This window comes from Rhinolophus hipposideros (genome assembly GCF_964194185.1).
Source record: "Rhinolophus hipposideros genome assembly, chromosome: 19".
Classification (NCBI taxonomy): Eukaryota; Metazoa; Chordata; class Mammalia; order Chiroptera; family Rhinolophidae; genus Rhinolophus; species Rhinolophus hipposideros.
In genome coordinates this window covers 573,985-589,058 of record NC_138065.1, presented here as the reverse complement: position 1 = coordinate 589,058, position 15,074 = coordinate 573,985, and the positions used below count along the sequence as shown (strand labels likewise).

General features: G+C 51.4%; 1 protein-coding gene across 1 annotated transcript; it reads left to right on the top strand.

The window, feature by feature from the left end:
* The first annotated feature begins 6,692 nt into the window (after window positions 1-6,692).
* On the top strand, window positions 6,693-14,139 carry TRIM38 (tripartite motif containing 38). Its single transcript, XM_081080376.1, has 7 exons — window positions 6,693-7,025; window positions 8,098-8,539; window positions 10,701-10,796; window positions 11,859-12,089; window positions 12,991-13,013; window positions 13,104-13,216; window positions 13,451-14,139. Exons 2-7 carry the CDS (start codon window positions 8,129-8,131, stop codon window positions 13,972-13,974), a joined length of 1,398 nt encoding a protein of 465 aa, XP_080936502.1. The 5' UTR covers window positions 6,693-7,025; window positions 8,098-8,128; the 3' UTR covers window positions 13,975-14,139.
* Window positions 14,140-15,074: the final 935 nt, after the last annotated feature.

The following is a 15,074-nucleotide window of genomic DNA, read 5'->3' as shown; positions in this document are numbered from 1 at the left end:
GCATTCCTTCCCGGCAGCGGCTCTGTTACGTCAGGTAGGCTTTCCGTAAGCCGCTGGTGCCACAGCCTCTGATGTGTTCCCTGAAGCTGCCCTGAGCCCTCCCTTCCTAATCCAGTCTCTGCTTCACTCCTGGTTCTTGAACTTGTGTCCCAGTTTTGATTCTTACGTGTCGGGCTCTGGCTGCTACTGGGTCTTCCCAGGTTGACTCCCGACCTTCATAAAATGCAGTGGGGTCCATCCTTCTGGCTTTATTAGCTTCAAACTGCTTCAGTTGAATCTCCCTGTCTCACCATAGGTCCCCAAAAAGCCTATTGGAACCAGCCAGCACCCTAGCTTAGCTTCTCGGTTCCTCCATATTAGTTATGAAGGAGCACCATAAGGGTCACACAGATTTGGTGACTTAAAACAACACACTTATGTTCACAGTTCAGGAAGTCAAAAGTCCAAACTGGGTTTCGATGCGCCCCAAAGTCAAGGTGTTGGCAGGGCCACACTCTTTCTGGGGGTGTCAGTGGAGAACCCATGTCCTTCCCTTGCCAGCTTCTGGACTCACCTGTGTTCTTTGGCTCACGGCCCCTGTGTCCATCTTTAAAGGAGGCTGCACAATATCTTCAAGTCTTTCCCTCTCACTCCAACCATCCGCCTCCCTCTTCATAAGGACCCTTGTAATTATATTGGAATCATTTGGGAAATCCAGGACAGTGTTCCCATCTAAATCCTTAACTTAAATCCCATATGTAAAGTCCCCTCACCCTATGAGGTAACACGAACACAGGTTCCAGGGCTCAGGGTGTGGACACCCTTGGGGGGCATTACTCAGCTGACCACAGTCCACTTTTCAGGAGTGGGTGAGTAGCGGGGAGTTGAAATAACAGTTCTTTCCTCCCTTTACTTGAAAATTCTGGTTGTTGATTTATTGTAAAGTCATCCTCTGCCCGATGAGCCAATGACAATAGTTAAAAAGAGGACTTTGCCTAATCAATTTGCCCAGGAAAAGGTGTGACACCTTGTAATTTGCACAAAGGCACAGCATGAGCAGGCAGCGGCCCTGGTAGGGTAAGTAGCCGAGAGTGGGTCCCTGAGTAGAACTGATGGTGATAAGGGCAGAGTATCCAATGCCACAAGTCAGATTCAGGCGATGTTCTTCAAGCTGCATGTTTTGTTTAAATAGTATAATCCTATAGTTGGATTCTGCAAGCTTCCTGTGTATTTTGAGAATCGCTATATCCACAGCTCTTGGCTCAGTATCTGGCCTGTAATGTGTATTTAGTATACGTTAGTTTACTGATGGCTGGATTTTTGAGTCACACTTGCTATCAGGAATCAAGATTTCTGCAGCTGGTCTGAGCCCCTCACTCCCATCGTGATTTCCACATAACCAAGTGTTGTTCAGTCACCTTTGAGCTATGCACTCAAAGAGCACATATATTGACTTATTTATAAATATCGAGAGGAATGTAGCAGGAAAGATCAGATATCCTTCAGAAAGGGAGGTCGCTCTGTCCTGGCGTTAGCAGCTGTTTCCAATCAGAGCAGTCCAGTTCCACAGTCCTTTCGTGGGAATGTACTGCGTCCCAGACGTGGTGCTACATAGCTTCTGAGAAGAGCAGTGTATTTAGGGCCTGGCCGGTGACTCCACAGAGTTCAGGGTCCACTGAATGAGACACAAAGACAGAGAAGGAGTCTGAAAAGGAATAAAAAGGAACGAGAGCAGGCACAGCATTAAAAGAGAAGAAATAAGGACCCACCTGCCCAGTGGGGGGTAGAGGGGGGCTTTCCTGTAGGAGTCCGGCCGTGCTCGGTCTGCAGGGGTAGGGTGAGTGAGTCATAATGTTGGGAAGGACCTTCCAGAAAGAGCAAAACCACAAAGGCTGGTGTGGGAAATTAGATTGTTCCACAGGACTGGAAATTAAAGTACAAAGGCATGAAGGGACTTTGGGGGATTGATGAGAATCATGACACACTTTTTTTTTTTTTTTTTTTTTCAGAATCAACTGCTTTTCCCAGTAGTAGAAATAATCAGCCAGGAATGGAATTATTGTTCTCCAGCAATAAAAGCTATAAAGTTTTTAGAAATTATAGGAACAAGAAAAGTGTGACTCAAAGGAAAAAAAATCAATAAAATTTAATTAAAGGGCATAAGACAGGACCGGATCATGTGGAACTATTTTACTGGGTGGGAGAACCTAATGTCATAAAAAGACCAACCCTCTGAACTAATAAACACATGCAGTGAGAATCAGAAGAAAAACTAGAGGAGCAGGTTGGGAATCGCCTAACGGCCCATCAGTGGGAGAGCAAGTGAACATGCGGCAACACACTGTTATCATAGGAAATTAGGCAACAGTTTAAAACAATGTTTAGTTTAGACCAAACTTTCTGAAAATGTAAACCTGATCACTGCTGCTTAAAACATACTAGTGATTCCCAGTTGTTTAATTGTTTCCAGCAGATTATCTCTAATTACGCAGTTGTTCTGGGTAAGCAAAACAAGACAGCCTGGCATATACATAGATTCTTTCTCAAGTCTCTCTCATTTTCCTTTCAAAATTAGTGCAAATGGTGCATCTGACTGAACTTATTTAAAGCAAATAAAAACATGTTCCCAGAATGGTTGCGTAAAACGGGCACTTCAGAAAAATGCTTCTAGTTTCCTGTGGCTTCTCCATGCTGTCCTCTGCTCCTGCTTCTGTGTCCATATGGCTTTGTGCCGAGGACGCACAGGAACCACAGACGGAGTCCGTGCTCCTGAATATTACGTGTGACGCCTTTGTGACCTGCCCTTACTGACTCCTCACCCAGATTTCCCACTGTTTCCTGAGCTGGAATTTTTTATCCGGGTGTTTTGGGTTTTCCTAAAGTCAGACTGGGTTTTTTCTTTCTCTGAATACAAAATAAATCAATGCTCTTTGTACATAATTTGAAACAGTACCCCGAGGTACTGGTGCGCCTAGGGAAAGGTGCGCCTAAAATCCTGTTCCTCAGAGCTCATTACCTTGGGCCCATGCTTGCTGTCTCTCTGGTTTCCCCGAGGCTTTGTTGTGTTGTACGGATCTGAATTTTAAGATCTGTATTCCAGAAGCACGCCAGGTTATACCCCAGCATTTTCCGGGTCTCGCTCTGTGACAGTCCAGACTCTGACCCTGTAGGCAGCTTCACGGAGGTCCCACTGCCAGGCTTGGCCCGGGCTTGCCCCCACCTCCCAGGACTACTTCTTGCGAAGGTGCATAGCCCTGGACGTCACCTGGCACAGACAGGTCTACAGTCTTTTTCAGGATGTGACAGACAGACCCTAAGGTGGCCTCTAGGACCTTGTCACATCCATGCCTTGAGTGTGGGTGTGACTTGTGGTCTCCTTCTAACCAGTGGAAAATGGCTAAGGTGATGGGATGTTGCCTCCCTGACTATATAGTATTGTTTTAGCCTCGTCTTCCTCACAGGTTTGCTCTCTCTGTCTCTCTTTTGCTGGCTTGGAGGGAGTGAGTGGCTGCAATAGGGAAACCCCATGTGGGAGGGAACTGTGGGCAGTCTCTAGGAGCAGAGGCGACGCCCCATGAGCGCACATACACACGAAATGTAAATGCAGCTCTGCAGCTGGGTTTTGCCAACAACACGAGGAAGCTTGGAGGTGGATATTTCCCTGGTCGTGCATCTGACGACATCAGATACATCCAACATCTGGATTGCAGCCAGGTGAGACCCTCAAGCAGAGGTCCAGCTAAGCCACGCCGAAACTTCAGACCTACAGACACTGGGCGAAAACACACTTGCATTGTTTCAAGATGCTAAGTTGCTAGTCATTCATTTTGCAGCAATAGACAAATAACACACACATGAGCCAGAGTCCGTGCCAGACACACACTCAGTGAGCCTCTGGAGCCAGACATGCCTCTGGCTCCTTGCACAGAGCACTCATCATTTCTGTCCTTTCCCCTGCAGGCGTCATGTCCCCACACACTGTGCAGAGCTCCTGGTCCTGGGGTCCATAGGCCTGTGGCCTCAGCTTTATGCAAAGCTTTGCGTCTCCCCTTACTTCCCAGCTTACGGAGATGTTTATGTTGTTTTCAAGGTTTGCTAAGCTCCTTCCCTTCTCTATGTATCTTTTACCTAGTATGGCTTTGTGTTTGAAGTAGAGGAGAATGCCTTTTATATTCATCTTGGCGCAAGTCTCTAAAAAAACACACCAAAAAACTGGTATTATTTATGTATGTATTTTTCTGTTTATAAAAATAACAGATACCGTACTTATTCTGCCTTGAAACCACCCTCCAAGTTTGAATTTGGAGTAACATGCAAACACACTCAGAAAGAGTGGGAGTCGGGACAAACCCACACATTTTTTCCTCTTCCCTGTTCCCTCCCACCCCAGCTTGCAAATAGCCCCACAGCCGACACGTTAAGTGGGGTGAAACTTCATCTCATGTCAGGGGAACTGTGGTCTCAAAACGCCATGATATGAACACCCACACTTTTCTCTCTCTCTCTGTAGTCATGGTGGAGTTAATACAGTCAAAGCTTTCTGGCCAAAGGGATTTCAAAGGGAGGCCCCGAAACTGAAAGTGCCCAGGAGATCTTGAAGAAGGAGGGGCTTGGGAGGATCGCCCCACGTGCGTGCACAAGGACCCTGGGGCCCAGCCCAAGCAGTGCTGCACAGATCCCACTCCAACTGCACCCTAGAAGTGAGAAAGGAGCCATGAACACACGACGACCACTGACTGGCCACTGGGTGGCACCCGCGGGAGACAAATCTGAAGAGCACGGCAAAGCCTTGCAAACTGAAAGGACCCCCAGAAAGCAGATACAAACACACAGCCTGGACCTAAAGACGCTGAATGTTTGAAGCAAAAATGCCAACATTCTCAAGAGTATTTACACAAGACCCAGAGTCTCAGAAGGTAATAGTCAAATGACCAAGATACAAACCAAAAGGACAAAGGGTATGAAGAATTGGGAAAACATCTCATGTGGGAAAAGGGGATCACAGATGCCGCATGTACTTAGGTGACAATTTGTTAGAATTTTCTGACAAGATTTAAAGCAGCTCTTTAAAAAAAATGCTCCAACAATTGCAAATGCTCTTGAAATGACTGAAAATATATAAATCCTAGTAAAGAAGTAGAAGATGTAAAAACCAAATGGAAATTTTAGAATTGAAAAAAAAACCGAAACAAAACAATGCAGGGGTTCCTAACGTATTTCACATGTTACTATCGTTAGCAGGCAATTTGCGTCCAGTGTTTTTCTATCATAAATATAAGCCTACAAACACTTACATCTTTTTAAAGGAGACTGTGGTGACCCACTGGCTGGCTGTGGGTCTCCAGTTTCCTGAATCCCAGACTCACAAGAGCAAGCCCAGACTCACTGATTGGAGGGGATGCATTTCCTACTGGAGTGGGGGGTGAGGGTGGGGGTGGGCAACTCCTGCTGGTCTCTCCCTGGGCCCACCTTCGGGAACATACCTCTGGAGGCCCATTGCAGCTCCTGCCACCTTGTGTGACCTGCAGCTGTCTGCATGGGCCTGTTCCTTCTTCGCGCCACAGGACACAGGGGCAAAGTAGGCAGCTGGCACAGCACGCAGCCCGTCGTAATGGTGGTGCATTGTTGCTAGTGGTCGTTTGTTTTCCTCTTGGCTTTCACTTGCTTCCTTGTCCTCATCCTTGGACAGGACGAATTTGGGATGCGCTGTGCCTGGGTCCAGTGTCACAGCCTCAGAAATGAAGGGCATGGGGATCTACAAGGAGCCCTCATTACCTCAGGGAGTTGGTGGCTGTGTCCTCGGCCTGTATGCCGGCTGCTTCAGGCCTGCCCTGTGCGGGGTCTGCCCACAGGACGTGGCAGGGCACAGGAGGCACCGGCTGGCACCGTGGCTGAGGCTCTGTGAGCTCCAGGGAGAGGGCCGTGCTGACAAGGTGCCTGTGTGGGCTGGAAAGAGAGGCTCTGTTTTCACAATTTGGCCTCCAGGCTGAGCAGCCTGGCCAAAATCCCGCAAGGCCCCACCTGTGCTGCCCAGGGCACAGCTTCCCACAGGACCCTCAGGGTGAGTACCTGACCAGCCAAGCGCGGGGCCCAGCATTGGTCACCGGCAGCTGGCAGGGTCCACGCCTGACTTCTGTTGGGAGCTGAGCCTCCCTGACTGGCCCCCGGGACACTGCAGAAATTATTATCTGTGCAAACTTCTGTCGTGCGTGGGTTTATTGTAAGTGCATCTTATACCTGCAGCTACACCTGTGGCAAGCTCTTCTTCTGAGGTGGTGCCCTGGTTTTCCCCTTTCAGTCACAGCTCTGAATGGGGCAGGGACAGTCCTTTGGCTCCCGTGCAAACAGGAGGGGCTGCAGCTGAGTTGGAGTTCCTGCCCCGAAGCCCACAGCCTTTTCTGCACCAGACGCAGAGCACAGTGATGGCCCTGGGGTCACAGGGCCCCCACATCACAGCTGGGTCATCATGGCTCCTTGCGGCTTGCTACCCATTGCTTTGTGTCCTGATAAGTATCTGAATCCTGCAGAGGGACACGGGGGGGAGGGAGGCATGACACAGCGAGAGGACCAGAAGGACAGACACAGGCTGGAGCCATTCCTGTCACCCCAGTAGGTCCTACCACCCCTATCTTACTACCCTCTTCAGAGCGGTTATGAAAAAGTAAGTGACCTAAAACTAGCACACTAGATATTTGCCGGAAGTCTGATGGATCACGAGGGGATTGATGACAAAAGCAGAAAAGTATTCAGTCCGACTCTGCGAGCTGCACAGACTTCCTGACCCCCGATGTGTGCTGGGTCACAAAGCAGCTCAGGGTGACCAATCCGTCCCTTTCTCATTGCTGTAAAAGTGGATATTTCCCAGCCGTGTGGCCCTGCCATCAGGGCTAGCTGAGTACAAAACAGTGGGGCAGTTCACTAGTTTCCGCTCCACCCCACAGACTCCACCCCCAGAATTTCCTTTCTGTTTGCTTCAGTCTGAGTTAACTTCGTCACCTACTTGGTCCGGACTGGCAGCTCCCAGGGACCCCAGCTGCAGTGTCCAGGTACTGGGAAGGGTCCAGGCCAGGGTTGGTGGGGGGGGCACCACAGCTGGGTGTGTAGGTGGGTGGCAGGGAGGGTGTGTGCGGGAGCTGTAGAGCCAGGACATGGCCTGGGCAGTGATCAGTTCCTGTCACCCTGCCTGCTTTCACTTTCCCCAGGCCCCATGCAGACAAGTCTCAGGGCATCCAGGACGTGAGGGGAGCACAGGCTGAGCAGGGGGCCCTAGGGCCTTGGGAGGGGCACAGCCCCCCTGCCACTGAGCAGCCTCTGTCCCTGGGAATCACTTGCCATGGAGCAGCCTCCAGGCGACCTTTTCTGGCACCGAGCAAAGGGCCCTACTTGTTAGAGGAAACAGGATCTCCAGTAACTGGTGTTGAATCCTTATTTCTGATTCCACCACTGTCAGTTCAAAAAGAGGCCACTCTCTAACCGGCCTGGTGTGGGCAGGGGGGCAGGGCTGGGGTCCCCGGCACACCCCTTGATATGGTGCACCCACTTCCACCCATTTGGCAGGTGCCAGAGACCCTGTCACCGTATCATCCTCAGTTCTCTTTCCCTCAGTCAGAGAGGCTCACAGAGACGACAAACGCATCTGGTGGCCCTGTCTACCTCTGCTGTCACCCTGCTGGGGTCCCCACGAGACTATTAACCTGGTGCCTGTGTTCTTTGTGGGGTGGGGGTACAAATGACGTGATCCTCTCATGGAATCCTCCATGAACCACTGGTTACCTAGGAGTCACCACCGGTTGTAACTAATTATTCTGGATGTTGAGCAGGAGAGGAAGGGTTCACACGCCTTCAGTGAGCTCTGTCTCTGCCTCTCTCTCTCTCTCTCTCTCTCTCTCTCTCTCTCTCTCTCTCTCTCTTTCTCGGCACTTGGTCCAAGAAAACTTTCACCAGTGATGGAAGGTTCTATGTGTGGGCGGTCGTGTAGCCATTGGGATGTGACTAGTGCAACTAAGAAGCTGCACTGTGAATCCAATGTAGTTTTAATGAGTTGAGTGGCCACACAATGGCCACAGCACAGCCCCAGGTCATGCCCGTTCTGAGTCCCAGTCCATCTCTTCTGTCCAGAGAGAAGACCTTGGAGGTTTTCCGGAGAAGCATGGCCTCAGCCCCAGTCACCAAGAGGATGAGGGAGGAAGCCACCTGCTCCATCTGCCTGCACCTGATGGCCGAGCCAGTGAGCATCAGCTGTGGACATAGCTACTGCCAGCGGTGCATAGAGGACTTCCTGGACAAGCATGGACACCAGCGGCAATCTCTAGCCACACACCCCTGTCCCCAGTGCCGGGCTCCGTTCCATAGGACGAGCCTGCGGCCCAACAAGCAGCTGGGGAGCCTCATTGAGACCATGAAGGAGCTGGACCTCGAGATAATGTGCAATGAGCATGGGGAGAAGCTCCACCTGTTCTGCGAGGACGAGGGTCAGCTCATCTGCTGGCGCTGTGAGTGGTCACAGCAGCACAAGGGGCACGTCACCGTGCTCGTGGAGGACGCTTGCGTGGGCTATAAGGTTAGTGTGTGGGTCTGGGATGGGGCTTTGGCGGGTCCCCACTCTCATTGCTCCCCAGACCTGAGGTCATCTAGCTGGACACCAAGGTTGCATGCTGAAGGATGACTTTCCCATCTCCTTCTTCTAGAAAATGGCTCAGGATGGGTTCTCCGGGGGTCACGTACCCACAGCCCATCCTGACCTTGTGTGACCTGTGTGAGATGGTCAGACTCGTTCCTGTCCACTCTGGCAGAGAGGACCTTCTCCCAGCACTAGAACAATGTCCCCAAACCCACACCCACTCACTCCATTGCCTCACACTGTGTGTGAGATTCAAGGCATTGCAGAGGACAAACACACCACCTTTCAGGAGTCCCACAGACAAACCAGGGAAGACAGACCAGCAGAAGGACTGGCCGGAGGCCCCTGGTTTGGGGTGGGGTTGATTCCTGAAGGGCACATAAAACTTCACCGTAAATATATGGTGACGGAAGGAGAACTGACTCTGGGTGGTGAACACACAATGGGATTTATAGACGATGTAATACAGAATTGTACACCTGAAATCTATGTAAATTCACTAATAATTGTCACCCCAATAAATTTAATAAAAAAACAACAACAACAAAAAACTTCACCGTATACAGAAGTGTGGAGGGAAGAGAGGGCGTCCCAGGCCGAGGGGACCACAGGGCAAAGTACAGCTGTGGGAGCTGGGCTGACTGTCGTACTTGAGAGGCAGGTCCAGCTCAGGTCCAAGCCCGAGTGCAGAGTGGTCCTGGCCTCGGGCACTTGCTTGTGCAGAATGAAGGTGGACACTGAAAAGAGCTTTCTCACAGTGACAAAACAGAAGGAATATCAAGGAGTAAAATTCTGATCATTCCTATAAGAAGGGAGGAGAGGACGGTTGTCCGCAAGATTCAGGAAGGGGGGGTGAAGGACATGGAAATGGCTGTGGAGGAAGCTGACCCTGGCTGTGGGGACGTGGGGAGAGGACACTGGCCTGCTGCCTTACATCTTCTCTGCCCTGCCCAGATCTGAGGAAAACGTCCCTGGGGGGGCTCCTGTTCCATCCCCCACGAGGCCGAGGTGGTCTTGTATCACGTTCTGGGCCGTCCCTCAGGACATGTCCCTGGGCAGCCCTTCCTCAAACTCCATGGGCAGCTCATTACAGGAATGGGGACATTTCCCACCAGGTAGCTGGAAAAGGGACACCACAGAGTGATGGTTCTCAGCCTCGGACTCGGACTGTGGGTTTGAAACCTTAGCTCTGCCACTGACTTGATGGGTGACTCTGGCCAGTTATTTAATGTCTGCATGTCCCCATTTACAAATGGGGATAACAGCAGCCCCCCACATTCCCAGCAGGCGGTCACAAGCTTTAAGAACAGTCACCTAAGCAAAGCCTGGAATAGCACTCAGCACCCAGCGCGAACACCCAAGCACCAGGGTCCTTTCTCACCAACACGGGCACATGGTGAGTGTGCTGTCAGGTGACAGAGGACAGGACCTCCTTCTTTCAGTTTGGACCTGACTAGCAATCTGGTTCAGCTTCAAGCTGCTTTCCGTGAGAACATGAGAAACTATTTTGAAAAGTAACCCGAAAGCTTGATATGCACACGAACTCGTTTTCAATTGGCTTCACGGGTCCATCCTTCAAAAGGTACCACAGCGCTCCTCCTCCACGAACTGCTTCTAACAGTGTCAGCCAGTGTCCTGGGCTTTCCTTCCTGACTCACCAAACACACCCAGGGTGCCACTGTGTGCCAGGGCACTGGCCACGTGTGGGTCTGCACAGTTCTCTCAAATCTTCTCTTAGATGGTCATTATCGTGTTCTGTGCCATGTGTCCTGGGCAGGATGGGCGTGGGGGCTGGACCTCAGCAAGTGACCTTGGGCTCATAGTCCAACCACCTCCCAGGTGTAGCACCATAGGCAAATCACGTAGCCCCTTCCTCAGCTCAGTTTCTGCAGCACTGAATGACGTCAGAAGACTACCAGTGTTCAGGCGTGGCAAGGGCATCAGGTATGTCACTGCACATACCGCCTTCAGCAGGCTCCCTGCCAAGGACGTGGTAAACATTCGGTGTCATTCCAACAGTCTCGGACGTCTAGGGTCCCCCTGGGAGCCCAGTGAGGAGCTGCCAAACTGAATTGACTTTGTTCACTGCATTTTCCTGCAGAAAGAGCTCCAAGAAGCTGTGACAACTTTGAGAGAACTGGAAAAGGCGTGTATGAATCGGAAAACCTTTATGACACAGCAAATAACCGAATGGAACGTAAGCATTGGGGTTTATTGGTCTCAAGCTCTTTTTTGTCCTAGAGCTTAGGCAGAGGGGCTGATAGGGCAAAGCACAGGGGCTTTGTTCCCACTAAACCAGACCAAACGGGGAACCCCAAGAAGAAGCCGTGAGTGATTTTTACGCTCTTATGGTCTACATCTTTGAGAACTTGTCTCCTACCCTTCGGCCTTTCAGTAGAATTGGTTAGGATTCCGACCCCTCGGTCAGAAGCAGAGGGGTGCGTCTGCTTACCCAGAGCCGTCCTCAATGGGTTTCCAATGTCCGCACCTCCGAATACCTTCCTAGTCTGAAGGCGTCAGCCTTACTACTTTGGCACATTCACTGCTGTGCAGGGTGCTGCTCGCAGCCTCACAGGTCCAGGAACAAAGTGCAGGTGGACAGTCACTGGCTTACGGTCATGTCTGCTAAGGATATGAGTTTCATTTATAAGGACAACCACGTCTGCTGCCAGAGCCCACAGCCTTAGCACGGCAGACTCTGGGTCTCTGACTATTTCCATGGTCAGACGTGCATTCCTTCATGGAAATAGTTATGTGTCGCATCACTGGTTGGCCATTGAGCCATTGTGCCTGGGTCACAGATCTCTTCCCACCTCTGTCCTGATCATTTTCACCATTTTTAAGTGCCCATTGCACTTAAAGTGCCCATTGCAGTGGCATTACATACGTTTTATTGTGGTGCAACCGTCACGACCCATCATCTCCAGAACTTCACTTCATCCCAAACTGAAACTTTGTCCCCACTGAACTCCACCTCCCCACCCCCCCGCCTCCCAGCGCCTGGCAACCTCCATTTTTCTCTCAGTCTGTTTAATAGGCCCCTCGCATCAGTGTGACCACACAACTGTGTCCACTGGTGTCTGGTCATTTCACTTGCATCCCGTCTTCAGGACCCCTCCATGGGGTAGCACGTGTCCGAATTCCCTCCTTTTTATGGCTGAAAAGTGTTCCGCTGTCTGTGCCACACGTTGTTGATCACTCATCTGTCTCTGGTCACACGGGTTGGCTCCTCCTTTTAAACACCCGTTTCCGACTCCAGAGGAAGGTGGAGCTTCAGAGACAGAAAATCCAGGCTGACTTCAAGGACCTGCACAGCTTCCTGCAGGAGGAGGAGAAGTCTTACCTATGGAGACTGGAGCAGGAAAAGGAGCAGACTCTGAAGGTGCTGAGGGACAATGAGGCCTGTCTGGGGCTCAGCAGGTGTGAACTGGAGAGCCACATCCAGGACCTGGAGGATAGGTGCCAAGGCTCAGCCCAGAAGCTGCTGCAGGTGAGGCTGGGCACTGAGGGGAAGGGAAGGAGGGGTCTGTCCCTAAGTGTGGCGGGGACAGTGGGGGGGCAGCGTGGGAGACCGGAGAGCCCGCCTGCCTTGCTCACGGTGACACATAGGTGGGGACTTTGAAGCGGCACTTCTTTTAGTGCGGATCAAGGTCTGCTAGGTGCCCTCACTAGTCTGTAGGCGCCTTTACGTGAATCAGAACCACATGCCCCCTCTGGATGCATGTGTGGAGTTGCTTGCCTGAAGAGACCTTGGGGTAACCTCCGCTTCCATGGGCTCGTCCATGTGCCCAGAACCCATGTGTCAGTCTCCTGAAATACTCATCCACGTGACTGTGGGTGGGCAGGGGGGGCAGCCAAAATGGATGGGAACCTTTGCCCTGGTTTGCTTACAACATCCCTGGTTCCCGGGCTCTTAGGACCCGTTACGACACCTGCTGTTTATTCCAGGTCCCCTAACAGGCCTGCAGGTCACACTGTTGACAACATAGTATGGCAGGCTCCCGGCCAAGGACGTGGTAAATACTCGGTGTCAACACGGTGGCCCCGCGTTGGGGCTTTGTGCTAAGTGATCTCCACTGTAGGTTCACTCAGAAGAGCGTTAGGTCACTGAAAGCCACTCTTGCCAGGCGGAGCATGTGGGGAGCAGTTGCCCTGCTCCCCAAGCAGCCCTCAAGCTCCCACGGCCCTCAGTCAGGACGACGCAGACTCCGGTGGATCAGCGTCACGCCGTGATGCACAACCTGGACGGGTGGGGCACTGTCCCTTCTGGGCCCCCATGGTGCCCTCTCTGCATTCCTTTGGAAGGAGTGTTCCTAGAGGGTGGACCCATGTGCCAAACCTCTGGAATCCTGGTGTCCCCACACTCACCTTTCATCTTTGTTTCTCTGTAGGACGTGAAGGGTGCTTTGAGCCGGTGAGTGTTGTGGGAATGCTGGAAAGGGCATGGGGACGCAGAGCTGATGGGACATGCCACGAAGGAATGCCCGGACTCTGTTCATTCCAGGAGCCGGGATGTGGAGCTGGACATGCTGGAGGCCCCGTCTTTGGAGATTCGGACTGTCTGCGATGTTTCTGAGCTGTACTTTGATGTGGCACGGATGTTAAGGGATTACCAAGGTACGTGAGGGCGTTCTCCAGGCACCAAGTGTCACGTGTTCCATCCATCCCCCACCGATCCTTGGGACAGGTGGGTCATGCCTACTTCTAGGTCACAAGTGAGGCTCACGGGGGGATCTGCCTGAGCGCCCACAGCTGCTCAGAAACAAGGCTCAGGGCTGAGCACGGGCTGATTTTATTTCAAACTCATTCTGCTCTTGTGGACAAAACCATGTCTTCTCCTTTTCCTTTCAGTCAACGTGACTCTGGATCCAGAGACAGCTCATCGTGGACTAATGCTGTCTGTGGATCAGAGACAAGTGACTACGGGAACCCCCCAGCATGACGTGGGTAAATCTTGTGGGAGATTTACCGCCTACCCCTGCGTCCTGGGCCGCGAGGGCTTCCCCTCGGGCCGACATTACTTTGAAGTGTATGTGGGAGAAGGAACTCAGTGGGAAATAGGAGTTTGTAGGGAAAACGTGAAGAGGGATATTCGCATAAGGCTGAACCCCCAATCCGGGTTCTGGGGAATCAGGCTGTGCAAGAAGGATGGCTATGAGGCGCGGACATCCCCCAGTACCTCCCTTCCCCTGCGGGAGCGCCCCTTACTTGTGGGGGTTTTCCTGGACTATGAGGCGGGAGCCGTGTCCTTTTACAACATGACCATGACTTCCCACATCTTCACCTTTCCAAGGACCTCCTTCTCAGGAAAGCTGCGGCCCTATTTCCTGGTTTATCCCTGTTCTCCTTTGTTTCTGCCTCCCCCAGATGAGTAAGGAAAGGCGCAGTCTCCTTCTTGGCTTCAGCAGAATCAAGAAAAAATATAAATCCTGTGAGGCAGAATTTTGATCTGTTTTCTTTCCCGCTATTTATTTGCACCTAGAACAGTGTGGGCGGGGCCTCTCGTGGGTTGTTAATAAATGTGCATTGAATGAACAGACGTTTGGACTGTGAAAACAACACGGCTGGTCAGTCTGGAGGGGAGCAAGATAGTAGCAGTGACCAGACCTTGTCCTCTCCATCCCCCTCCCATAGGGTCAGAGCTTGGATTTCTGAGAGTCCTTGGGTGACCAGCAGGGTGACCCAGAGGTCAGGTCTGAGTCCTCCCAGTTTGTTTGACGCTATTTGATCTCATGGGGGGATGAGGAAAGCTGCAAGTCTCGGCCTGCTGCAGGAAAATCAGCAGAGCAGTGACTTGTGTGCACTGATGCACTGGTGAGTAGCTTTAGCCATGGTCTGGGCGGTCATGAACGCAGAGGCTCAGACCTGTAGTAACCAAGCCAAGTGTAGGAGAAGACTGAGGATGGGTTTACAGTGAGATGCTGCGAAGAGGGAGGAGATGAAGGGTGAAAATGAGTTTTGCTGGGAGACACAGTCCTGGAACAGAAGTTGATGTTCTCCACACTGTGCTAGCACCAGTGTCTTGAAATATTTCTAATCTCAGTCAATAGTTACTGCTGTCATGGTTGCTGGCCGTCTAGATTATGATTCAGATATGAACCAATGGGTCTTAACTCTACGTAGGTACACTTGAAGAAGTGGATCACATGTCAAACCTAAATTATCAGACCTGAGTTGGCTAATGACAGGACCGTGATGAAATCACCAAACCACACACATTAACGATGACTAAAATGTGTCACCAAATTGGTAAGCGTTCTGATAGTTTATGATCAATATAAAACTTGATTTTCACTGATTTTGCAGTTCTCTCACTTCCTTTCTCTAGAAACAGAGGAAGTGAAGCAAACAAGTTGCTTTGGGGTGTCAGAGGCCTGGTTGGGCGTCCACCTCCATCAGAGAAAGACATGAAAGAGGTCAGGCTATCGCCCACTGTCCCCAGTGTGGGAAGTTCTCAAAGCCACACGGATAGAAG